This window comes from Acartia tonsa, chromosome 12 (assembly GCF_053477335.1).
Source record: "Acartia tonsa isolate MP-2025a chromosome 12, ASM5347733v1, whole genome shotgun sequence".
NCBI lineage: Eukaryota > Metazoa > Arthropoda > Copepoda > Calanoida > Acartiidae > Acartia > Acartia tonsa.
Genome location: NC_137271.1, coordinates 39,155,745 through 39,169,041, shown reverse-complemented (window position 1 = coordinate 39,169,041; position 13,297 = coordinate 39,155,745). Strand labels below are relative to the sequence as shown.

At 32.8% G+C, this 13,297-nt stretch overlaps 1 protein-coding gene across 3 annotated transcripts in view; it reads right to left on the bottom strand.

The window, feature by feature from the left end:
- The window catches only part of LOC145333532 (uncharacterized), an 86,483-nt gene that overhangs the window by 44,175 nt on the left and 29,011 nt on the right, over window positions 1-13,297 (bottom strand). For all 3 annotated transcript variants that reach the window (XM_080178689.1, XM_080178688.1, XM_080178690.1), the window contains exons 7-11: window positions 6,850-6,918; window positions 5,022-5,179; window positions 4,623-4,740; window positions 4,121-4,159; window positions 2,260-2,378 (exon numbers count right to left, since the gene is read on the bottom strand). In XM_080178689.1, the coding sequence (XP_080034815.1) occupies window positions 2,260-2,378; window positions 4,121-4,159; window positions 4,623-4,740; window positions 5,022-5,179; window positions 6,850-6,918 (503 nt within the window). The remainder of the gene's footprint in view (window positions 1-2,259; window positions 2,379-4,120; window positions 4,160-4,622; window positions 4,741-5,021; window positions 5,180-6,849; window positions 6,919-13,297) is intronic.

Here is a 13,297-nt window from a genome sequence, read left to right as displayed (position 1 = left end):
CAATTTATTTTTTAAATTAAGAGTGGGAGGGGGGGGGGGGGGGGGCTATACAAACAATTTTCAATTATATATAATGCTAGAAAAGCTACGCTAAATATTTTAAAAGGCCTTAAAAGTACAATTTAAAATATCCTAACAAGCTTTAAAAGATTCATGTTTATGACCATACACAAACATGTAACAAGTTGTATTTTTTTTAGCAAAAAAGTGTTTTAGCATTATAGACAATATTACTTGGTTCGAGAGGAGTAATATAATGTAATATCATTAATTTTGAGGGGGGGGGGATGAGTGTTTTAAAGTTTGATGTGGGTAAACTCCCCTTTACCCCAACCATTGGAAGTCTAAGACAAAAAAACTAACCTGACATACGATCTAACCCCTGCATATATAACCTAACCTAACCTTTCATAAGTCTTAAGTAACACATACACCTGGTTGGGATCCAGGATACCTTTGTTTAATATATTTTGGGCAAAGTAGACAGATCCTTAGTGATCTATTCATGGCTACCCGGGCAGAACTGATTAGGATTTAGGTTGTTTATTGTTATAGTAATTTGAATTGTGTTTTTATGTTGTTTTTTTTTATATTTTATGACTATGTTTAATTTTTATGCCCAAATAAATATGTTTATGTTTATTTTATGTTTTAAATATTTTTTTTGCATATTTGTGAATACTTATCTTTTTTACAAGAAAATAAATCATAAAAATTGCAATTTTAAAGCATAAATGGCAAAAGAAAAAGTGTTGTCCTGAATTTTTACAATTTTTAAAATCAGAATAAGGAGGAGTATTCTAAAAATAACAAATGTTAGAACAGAGATGGGTTTTTGAGTCTAGAATGCCGCGTTTTTTCGACATTTTTAGTCCTGTCGTCTTCCGCCAATCAATCATTTTTATGAAAATGCCTCGTAAGATATTAACAGAGTATACAACTTAGAAATTCAAAATTTTAAAATTATTATTTTAGCCATTTGTATAGTGTCTAATGAAGCTTTAAAAAGATGCATTAATTAATATACAGCAAAAATGGATTTAAGATTATTTATTTTTCTTTCATAAAAGCCGTACCAACAAAAGCGAAATAATTAAATAAATAGTTGTATACTCTGTTTAAATCCTACGAGGCATTTTCATAATAATGATTGATTGACGGAAGACGACAGGTCTAAAAAATGTCGAAAAAACGCGGCATTTTGGACTCAAAAACACATCTGAGGGCAGATAGCGACAGATTAGGTTAGCTTAGGTAATGTTTGGAAGTAAGGAAGAGTGGGAAACATTGTGCTGTTTATTGCACTAGTCCCCAAAATTTTCCAATGAAGTTTTTCTGATTCGTTAACTTAACAACTTTGGATTGGTTGGTTCAGTTAGTGGAATTCAAAAGTTTCAACAACGAATTGTAATCTACAGAATGGGTAATTTTGTGTATCATAATTGGGGGATGTACATCAATTTATTGGTCATTGTCTTATCCCTTTAGATCCCTGACTTTCTTTGCTGCGCTACTTATGAACAAAATTGTTCTAGTTTTTATGAATCCTTGTCAATGTTTCTGAATTTACATATGGACATTAAAATAAAAACATTAAAACATAAATCTTATGGACGCAAAAGATCATATTTATGGCAGTTAAAAATACAACAAGGATGACAACATCCATAAGATTCGAAGCATAAAAAAAATCATGGAATGGACAAACGGACAAAGTGAGTTATAGAGTAGATGTTAAGTTGTCATAAAAAAATAAAATAGAGAGAATATGCAGAAAATGAAAATAAGTTTTTTTTGTCTTATGAAGCATGAACGACAAACAGACGGACAATGTATAGATTATATAAGTATGAGATCCTAGGAAAAGTTACTGAAAATTTTATATATCCTAATAATTATCAGCTGATAATCCGTTTACCTATAAAGGACTGAAAAACGGTCGGACGGACGGACAGACAGAAAAATTGAATAATAGAGTATCTTCATTACAAAAAATTGTAGAACAGGGACGACAAAGATCAAAGATAGCAAAGTGTTTGTCTTAATATTTCACAATCACATAAATGCATCAAATGATTTAAAATTATCGAAGGATAGAAAGATAGAAAGAGAGAGAGAGAGAGAGAAAAAATAGGATATATTTCATGGGAGATAGATATAGGGACATACAAACATGTTCACTTATAAAGTATCTTCGCTTCTAAAATAAAACACCCTTCAGGGTTAGGGCAACCCACAGGGTTATTGCATAAGCCTAACCTGTAAGTAAATGCCGTTGTCTTGTGTGGAGCGTCTTCTAGAAGATTTTCTGGGTGGCAGGTCGTAGGTCAGTGTCACTATAAAATCCGTATTGTCCGTTCCTACCAGTTCCACAAGGTCTAGAAAAAAATAATAGTTATTTCTCGTATTCATTCAAATCCGGTGGATAGGAACCGGTTCTCATCCATACGAAAAAACTATGTCTAGCATCGAATTATATCTAGCTTTCTACGAATATAAAAATGTACAATATAAAATTGTACATTCCATATCCGCGGAAAGCTGTTTACAATACGATGCGAGAAATAACTATTATCGCATAGTATTATAGACAGCTTTCCACGGATATTAAATTGAAATATTATAAGGTTAAAACCAGTTTTGTTAAAAAATTAAATTTATACGAAGATTAAAATATAAGTTTTAGGATTAATCCTTCTTATTTTTAGCCCAGTCCTTATTTATATTATACCAACAACAAACCTAATCTTCTTTTATTTTCTTATCCGAGGACAAATATATAATAAAAAAAAGAAGCAGATTATAGAGCCTAATAAAAAATGACGTTATACAAATGACCAATGATAGGCCAGTATACATTGTAATTGAGAAATGGTAAAATGGGGTACCATTAAAACGTATACTGGTCAGGGGCGTCCAAGCTTTTTTTTTGGGGGGGGGTAAAAAATTTTAGGGGGGGGGGGTAATTCGTGTTTGGGGGGGGTAAAATGGCGCGCGAAGCGCGCCGAAATTTTTTTTTACCCCCCCCAAAATTTTTACCCGGGGGGTAAAATTTGATTGGGGGGGGTAATTACCCCCCCTAAAGTCTGTTGGGGGGGGGTAAATACTCCCCCCAAATCTGTTTGGGGGGGTAATTACCCCCCCCAAACTAATTTACCCCGGGGGTAAAATTTTTGGGGGGGGTAATTTAATTATGTAAAAAAAGCACCTACCTAATCTATTAACTTAATAAGTACTATCCTATAACATAAAGTAGTAAGTAAGGTTTATTTGACTATAGCTTCAGATTTCATTACTTTTAATACTGAGTTCTCCTTTTTAGGAAAGCTTCACATAGATCCCATGATGGTTCCACACTATTATAGGTCAATCCTTTGAGTGGTTTTAGGCTATTTTTCTCCTCCCTTTTTACCCTTTAGAAAACACGAGTTCTTAGATGCTAAGGGCGCCACTACTATTCAAATATATAGTAGTATCTCATTCTTTAGAACATAAAAATACAATAATTAACTCACTAACCAATGAACCAATATGATTATACTTTAAAGTGAAGCGTCTTATAGGTCCTGGTAAGTTTTATAACTAGTTTTGAGACACCCTGACATCCTCCCAAAAGAAATCGCCTATAGAAATTATTTTTCATTATTTAATGAAATATTTAATTTAGTTAGGTATCTATTTTATGGAATCTTCAGTGCTTTACAATTACATCATAGATCTCCCCCCCCCAAAAAAAATTTCAGTAAAATTTTTTTTTTAGGAACATTCAATTTGGGGGGGTAAATACCCCCCCCAAAAATTTTTTTTTAAAGAACATTTATTTTGGGGGGGGTAATTACCCCCCTCAAAATGGTTTGGGGGGGGTAAATACCCCCCCCCAAAATCGTTGGGGGTGCCTACGGCACCCCCAAGGTAGGGGTAATTTTTTTTAGGGGGGGGTATTGTTCAAAAAATTTTGGGGGTGCCTACGGCACCCCCAAAATCGTTTGGGGGTGCCAAATGGCCCATTACCCCCCCCCTTGGACGCCTATGATACTGGTCTATCATTGGTCATTTGTATTGTATGACGTCATTTTTTAATAGGCAGTATAAGCTGCGTCAATAAAACCATTAAACTTACCATGTAGTTTATTAATGTCTGAATATTCGCTTTCTTGACCTATAATAGAACACAGTAAAAGTGTCGGACTGATTATGACGTAACAAAAAAAAAGCCAATGAGAGGCCACTATAAATTTTACCATTTGTCAATAATAGCCTCTCATTGGCTAATTTTTTTTTGTTACGTAATAATCAGTCCGACACTTTTACTGTGTTCCCTATAACATTACATAATTAAAACTGGGTTATTAATATATATCTAAAAAATTAAGATCTAATATTGTACATATTTGATTTTTTTCTATCTTTTTTACACTCTCTTGTCTATTATATATCTATCTGTCTACTTATGTCAATCTGTTTATCTGTTTTATCGTATTATATACAGCTTTCCGTGGATATAAAAATAAAATCAGCTTTTTGTTATCCCCGAGAGGCATTTTTGTATTTTTCTTTTAATATTCGTGGAAGACTGTCTGTACTACGATGCTATCTACAATATATCTATCTATCTATCTTACCTTTATTAGCCTCCCCCTCGCTGACATAGAATTGACTAGAAGAAACTGTTCTCCCCCTACTGCCCCCTCCTCCTCCCTCCTCTCCCCCTTCCCCATTATCTCCCCCTTGGGAGGGTCTAGAAATATTGGATTTAATAAAAATTTGAGATAAGTTGACCTTAAAAAAGATATATCAGGGGTCTTGATAAATTGACTACAACCTCAATGATGATAAAAAAAAATTACCCTTAATGTACATCACAATAAGTGTTTGAAAAGTTTGAACACTTAATTTTAAACTGACCAATCAAGATTTCCTAAAGTTTAAAAGTCAACGTATAGTATAATTTACAGTGTAATGTCCCCTCCCTCCATGTCAACACTTTGAACATTTACCATCCAGTTATTAAATCCATTCCTGCGAATTTTAGAAAAGCTGCGGGTAAAATCTCCCTTCTTGAGTGACCAGTTGCGCCGCAGCTTCTTGATTTTGCGGTTGGCGGCTGAAACCACTTTTGTCAGCTGTTGCTTCTTGCGGCCTCGCTCCAGTCCAGGGAAGTATATTATGTCGTCGAAATCTAAAAAAAATATTTTTCAAAAATGGAAAAAATTAAGCAAAGATAGACATAGATAGATAGATAAATAGATAGATAGATTGATAGACAAATAGTTAGATAGATGGTTAGATAGATAGTTAGTTAGATGGTTAGATAGATAGTTAGATAGATAATTAGAAAGATAATTAGATTGATAGTTAGATAGGTAGTTAGAAAGATAGATAAAGAGACAGACAGTTAGATGGATATCCTTATACTAAAGTAACAGGATGTTTGTTTGTGTGTCTATGTGTCTGTGTGTACCAAAGGATCTTGCTAACCGCTGAACCGATCGGGTTCTCCTTAACAGGGTAGATTCTCATGGGTCCCGGGAAGGTTTTTAAGTATTTTGGGGGAGGGTACCACCACCCTCCCAAGAGAAATCACAAAAAATCATAGACATATTTTAAATATAAAAAAAAACATTTAAAGTGCCACTAGAGGCCTCTAGGGGCGTAGCTGCTAGTAAGTGATAAAGTGAAATATAAAAAAGTTACACAGTGAAAGAAAGAGAGAGAAAGAAAAGACAAAAAGAAAAGAGAGCGAGAGAGAGAATAAAATAACACTTTTTATAATCCCCAATTAAAACACCCAATTAGTGACTTGAGAACTAAAATAATTATATCAAACTAATTTGTATCTTCCTATTCATAAAAACATCTTAACATTTTTCATTTGTTTAATAGTTATTTCTCGCATCGTATTATAAACGGTTTTCCGCGGATATAGAATGTAAAGAAACTGGTTTTAATCTTATGATTGTACATTTTTATATTCGTAGAAAGCTGGATATAATAAGATGCTAGACATAGTTTTTTCGTATGGATGAGAACCGGTTCCAATCAACCGGATTCGAATAAATACGAGAAAAGTTTTTACAGGGATCTTAAGGGATAAGACAATGACCGATAAATGTATGTACATCCCCAATGATGATACACAAAATTATCCCTTCTGCATGTAGAATAAATACGGGGTTTAAACGTTTGAACACTGAACTTAATTAACCAACCAATCAAAAACAAGTCTCTAAAGTTGTTAAGTTATTTAAAACTTTGGGGACTAGTGTAATAAACAGCCTATTGCCCACTCTCTCTCTCTCTGAGTTTTCAAGGCATTTAAAGAATTGTGTTTGCGCTGTAAACTGTAATTAACATATCACTGTGAAATCTAAATATCTTTAATTTAGGCTTTTTATAACACTTCCCTAATTATCTGTCATTCACAATTAGAACAATTATAGATCAGTATGAATATATGTTCCCATTATGGCTGTTGAATTAGAAACGGTTCCCAGCTATTCTGAAAAATCATGTATAGCATCTTATAGAGAAGAATAAAAACCAGTTTTGTATCCGGGCCTTCAGTCCTTCGGGTTGTATTAATGGATATAGCATATGTGAGATATTAATGGATATAGCATATGTGAGATATTAATGGATATAGCATATGTGAGATATTAATGGATATATCATATGTGAGATATTCCCTGGTAAAATATTTCTCCAAACTTGCTAAAATAATGTTACACCCTCATCCCTTCTCCCCTGATGACCTAACCCACATCCCCTCCACTGACAATAGAGGAACATACTAACGGCTATATTATCATGTATTCTATATCCATTACAAGAGTTGAAATATCCTACTACCTGAGTCGCTCTGATGGTCAGCTGGAATGATATCATAGATTGTCTCATACACCTCCTCCTCCTCAACTTCTAGAAGAAAGACGCCATTAAGAATTGTAGAAGAGAGACAACATTAAGAATTGTTGGAGAAAGACGACATTAAGAATTTTAGATGATATACGACATTAAGAATTGTAAAGACGACATTAGTCTGATAAACAGAGTATATTTAAATTTGCACCCGTGATGAATTTAGTAATAAAGAACAAGCAGGGTGTGGGGGGCCATCTAGGGCGTATAAACAGATCATTTAGGGGTACCTTAGAAGGAAATAAAAGTGATCAAGAGGCTTCGACATGCAAAACATGTATTTTTTAGTAGCGAAGCTACTCTATAATTCACTTTGTTAGTAGCGAAGCTACTCTATAATTCACTTTGTCCGTCCGTCAGTCCGTCCGTCAGTCCGTAACGCTATGGGGGAAATGCGATTTACTCAGCTCCTATAAATGATAGAATGCTGAAACTTTTTGACAACATTCCCATCATTAAGGAGCACAATTAAGTATAAAACATCGATGGCGCTAGGACCGCTTTTTAGCAGGTTTTAGGCTATTTTTGTATTATTCACATTTTTCTCCATATCTTTGGTGTTTATGGTGCGATTTTCAAAATTTTTTCAGTTATAGATATCAAAATTAAATTTCCTGTCCTTTAAAGAAAACAACTATGAACGTCAGACTGCCTTTCAGCAGGTTTTAGGCTATTTTTGGATTTTTCACATTTTTCTGGTATGATTTCCAATTTTTTTTCAGTTATACAATATACATATCAAAATAAAATTTCCTGTTGTTTAAAGAAAACAACCATGACGGTCAGACTTCCTTTTTGCAGGTTTTTGGCTATTTTTATATTCTTTACATTTTCCCCCATATCTTTGGTGTTTTTGGTCCAATTTTAAACCTTTTTTGGGATATCAGTATCAAAATAATTTTTCCCATTGTTATGAGCATCTTTTATGTAATTTACTTTGACCGTCATCATTTACAAAATAAAACAGGGTATCGTGATTATTTTCTCCAATAAATCAATTAATAAATACACTTCAAATCTACTTGTACATATTACCATCCATGATTTTATTTTTTTGTGCTTCGCTACTTATGGATGTTGTCATTCTTGTTTATTTATTTATTTAGCATAAACAAGAAAAAATAAAGTCAATTTCAGACTTGCATTTAGAGCAAAACCATTATCATACATTAACTGAGTTAGATAGTATACTTTTTGTATTTACAAGGATTGGCACTAAAAAATACAGACTTCAAAAGCCTTAAAAAATCTGCCTTTTTTTGCTTTAAATATTGTCTTTTTGACATGTACATCACTTTATGGGAGAAATAAAGTGACACATTCCGGGGATAGCCTTCTTCCTTTTTATGCTACACAAAACTGCTAAATTTTATAAAGAGCTGAAAAGTTTCAAGATTCATATAAGAACAAAGAAGATAATTTAATGTGTAAGAAGCACAGATACATTTCATTAAGATACAACATTTTCAAAGCAAAGCTTTTCTATAAGTAGACTATGTATATCCGTCAAAACATCAGTTTATACATCCATATGTAATGCATGTTACAATTGTCCTATTGATTTCAAACTTATATTGATTATTGATTATTCCTGTAATAATAAAGTATGATAAAGAAAGCGTAGCAACACTATAATCGTTACCAGAAAGGCCCTACGCCCAAAATTATCCTATTCATCTGATTTTTTGATGTTTTATAGATGTTAATATCATTGTTTTGATTAATTTTCACCTAATTTTGATATGAAAGAATTAAACGTAGCATTTCAAGATTTACATAAAACATCAAGCAATTTTACAATGGATAAACAATCAAATTCTTAATTTTTCAGCAGGCTAAATTTTTTCTCCTTGAATTGTTATAACACTTTTTTTTGTATTTACTATTCACTTCCCCATTTTTGTATGTAGTAAAGTAATGTATTTTAGACATTTTAAACTATAAATTAGTGGATGCTTTTCTGTCTGTTTGTCTATCTATCTGTTTGTCTTTCTCTCTGGGAATAGTCCCTTTCGTGGCAACGCCCCTTAAGACGCGCTTCGTTGTATTTTTAAAATGGCTTTTTATAAGTTAGGTTATATTAGGTTAGGTGATTGCCCCACAGGGTTAGAGCCCCCCGCAGTGGCTATAATTAGGAGAAAAGCTACTGTGCAAAATGCGAAGAATCGCCCCTTAAGATGCGTTGCCACGAAAGGGACCATATCCTTTTATTTATTACTAGCGGCTCTGCCCCTAGCATCTAGTGATCTGTAATAAGGTGGAGAAGAACAGAAAAAAAGCTTAAAAATACCCTAAAACCTAAATCTAGTAACATAATAGCCTAAAACCATCACATGATCTATGTGAAGCCTCTTTAAAATGGAAAATTCAGTAGTTATCGAAATCTTAATACTTTATATAGTAGGATTTAAAGCAAATCGTTGTTTTCAGAACAGCCTTGTTTTGGTACCTTTTGATAAATTTTTTTTTATTTATCAGGTCGACAAAAAAATATACTTTTCCTTAATATAATTTATTATTAAAAAAAACTTGTATAATGCTCTAATTTTGTTAAATCTTTTTATGCTAAGATTCAACAAATAGAATGTTTTTATTCAATAGGAGTTTGTCATTTTGAGTTATTTGATTTAATCAAACAAACTTTATATTATAAAGGTTTTTAAGTCTGTGATATAGCAGATATTTGGATCATGGGTTGGGAAGAAAACGAAGTAGCGGATCTTATCGCATTTTCACAGTATTTTTTCTCTCATATTTCTAGCCCCTTTGGGGCAATAACTGACATAAAAAGCTACTGTGAAATACGACGAAACTCACTATTTCGTTTTCTTAATAACATACAGAGTAACTTTTTCTCATATGCCTATGTAGAGAATTTTATAGTAGCTTTGTTAATGAAAATAAATCACTTAAGCTAAACATTGAAATAATGAATTAGCAAATTCTTATGTTTTCAAGCTTTGCTTAGCTTGCCATTTAGAGGAAATTAAAGTCAGCTATTTAATTATTTATTTTCGTTATTTTTATTCACCATATAACATAAAAATCCAAGCAGGCCAATAGGCAGGCTAATAAGAATTTCAAGTATCTATAATACAAAGTAGAACGATGTCTGTCCGACCGTCCGTCTGTCTGTCTGTCTCTCCGTCCGTCCGTCCGTCCCTTAAGATCTCGGTAACCACTGAACCGATCGGTTCTACTCTTCAGGGAATATACCTACTGGTTCTGTGGTGGTTTTAGGCTATTTTCTTGGGGGTTGGGACACCCCCAACCCCCCCAAAAACAAAAAATTACCCCCCCCCATTTTTTTTATTGTAGAAGATTTCCGTGGTCCTTTTACGTATTTCGCCAAAAAAAATTTTTTTATCACTAGAGGCTAGGGGCTATCTTGCATAAAAAACAGGACTCAGCAACCGCAACAAAGCTCCAAATTTAAACCCGTTTGGATGCTTTGAAAATGTTTTTGGAAAGAGGAATTTATGTTTAGACTTTTAGATGATTTTTTTTAGTAGCGAAGCTACTCTATAATTCACAATGTCCGTCCGTCTGTCCGTCCGTCCGTCCGTAATTAATGAATTGGGGGAAACGTGATTTTCTCGGCTGAAATTTTTGACAACATTCCCATCATTAAGGAGCACAATTAACTATAAAACATCAATGGTGGTCGGACTGCTTTTTAGCAGGTTTTAGGCTATTTTTTATATTTTTCAAATTTTCCTCATATCTTTGGTGTTTATGATCCGATTTTCGAAATTTTTTCAGTTAAAGATATCGAAATTAAATTTCCCGTCATTTGAAAAAAACAACAATGACAGTCAGACTGCCTTTTTGCAGGTTTTTGGCTATTTTTATATTTTTCACATTTCCCCCCATATCTTTGGTGTTTATGGTCCGATTTTCGAAATTTTTTCAGTTAAAGATATCAAAATTAAATTTCCTGTCGTTTGAAGAAAACAACAATGACAGTCAGACATTCCCATCATTAAGGAGCACAATTAACTATAAAACATCAATGGTGGTCGGACTGCTTTTTAGCAGGTTTTAGGCTATTTTTTATATTTTCCAAATTTTCCTCATATCTTTGGTGTTTATGGTCCGATTTTCAAAATTTTTTCAGTTAAAGTTATCAAAACAAATTTCCCGTCATTTGAAAAAAACAACAATGACGGTCAGACTGCCTTTTTGCAGGTTTTTGGCTATTTTTATATTTTTCACATTTTTACCCATATCTTTGGTGTTTGTAGTCCAATTTTCATAAATTTTTCAGTTAAAGAAATTAAAATTAAATTTCTGGCGTTTTAAGAAAAGAAACAATGGCGGCAGGTTTTTGGCTATTTTTATATGTTGATATATTTCCCCATATCTTTGATATTTTTGGTCCAATTTTAAAACTTTTTTGCATTAACAGTTTCAAAATATTTTTTCCCATTGTTATGTGCATCTAGTATGTAATTTACTTTAACCATCTTCATCATACAAAATAAAACAAGGTTTCATGTTTATTTTCTCCAATAAATCTATTATTGATTTTAATAAATAAACTTTAAATCTACTTCTACGTATTCCCATCCACAATTTTTGTGCTTCGCTACTTATGGATGTTGTCATCCTTGTTTAAACTGTAAACAATCGATTCCAGAGTCTTACATGCGGCTAACGCGTGGCTGCCGATCCCAAATAAAAATCTATTAAATGAAAAACGACAGATGATTGGGGAAAGCAAAGCTTGATAGAACATTCCCTAAATAAAAAAACTAACACTTATTAACAATTGGAATGAAACAGAATGGTAACACAAAGTATTATCAGTATTATCTTGCAAAATAAAAGTAAAAATGTACACATATGTAGAATACTTAAAAGTAGGACATTAGATTTTTTTCAGGGCTAAGGAATAGGTATCTACATCGCCCTTTAGTATAATTTTAATTGAAAAGAATCCTAAGCAATGTTACTAATACTTCAGTTAGGAGATTTGAGATACATTTTCCTAATGTTCCAATATTAAAACAGAAGAATAGAGGGGGCATTAGCTATAACAAAATATGTCCCAATGGCGGGGTCCCCGTCAGATATTTGTATTGGGTCATTGAAATCAGCTCAGCTAGTTGCATAGGAAAAATAAACAAAAAAACAGAGCAATTTTCTCTTGTGCCAGGTAGTAATCTGGATTATTCATCTATACATATATATTTATTTTTCCAAATATTCTAAGTAGCATATTTTGCCAATAAGTTCTATGGTTTTAAAGATTTTATTGGTATATATTGCAATCTAACGACGACTTTAGCATTACAGATCAGCTGTTTATACAAAAGACGACTTTAGCATTACAGATCAGCTGATTGCATAAAAGACTACTTTGAGACAAAGATAACGTAATGGTCTAGACAATTGATTGATTGATTTTACTATTTCCTAGATGTTTCACCATATTCTTTATGAGAGGGTTGGGTAGGTTATGAAAATAGCTTAAAACCACCCTAAGATATATAAATAGCAATTATCTGGAACATATTCGGACCCACAATGCCTGAGATCTTTAGCTTTAGGCAATAAAAATCTTACTACTTATAGGAAAAGGTGACATCCCTAATCCATGTTTGTTTGATAAATAAGTGTTTTTTCTTTAGTAATTACATGCATCAATGCAAAGTTGCAGGAATTCAAAGAGTGAAGGATAAATAATATCTGTTAGACTACAAAAATATTAATAATTTCTGTCTACATGTCTGTCCATTTGTCCATATGTCTGTCTATAGAAATCACAAGATTGCTTCATTTTTTCTCTACAGAGAACTTTCCTGGTTTGAAGCCATTTTTAGGAAAAGACACCTTCCTCGTATAAAATTCACTTTCCTAAACAATTATTACTACTACAATGTTATGTCCTAAACTAATGAATGCGCCCCTAGTATCTAAGGGCTCTCTATTCTAGGGGCAGCAAGAGGCTTGAAAAACAGCCTAAAACCATACTGAGACTTAAATCATAAAATAAAATAGACTAAAACCATGAGGAAAGTGGTAAAACAAAATGCAAATAGACTAATGTCCGATTGTCATCAAATAAGGGCCACACAAAAGTTATCTAATGTGACGTTCAATTACTGGAAACAGCTAATGTCAATTCCTTTATGCCTGAAAGAGTTGCACTTTCTTTAAATCCTACTCTAATTCACTTCCTAATATTATCATTTCCTAATTAACTCACATATACACATCAGGGATCTTCAGGGATAAGACACTGGACCATAAATGTATGGTATGAACAAATTATATCTACAAACCTACAGCTTCATTAATTATAAATTATTTGTTGAAAACTTCAGAAACTGTAAGTTTAAACTAATCAAACAATCTTTAGTGAAAGTACTTAGGA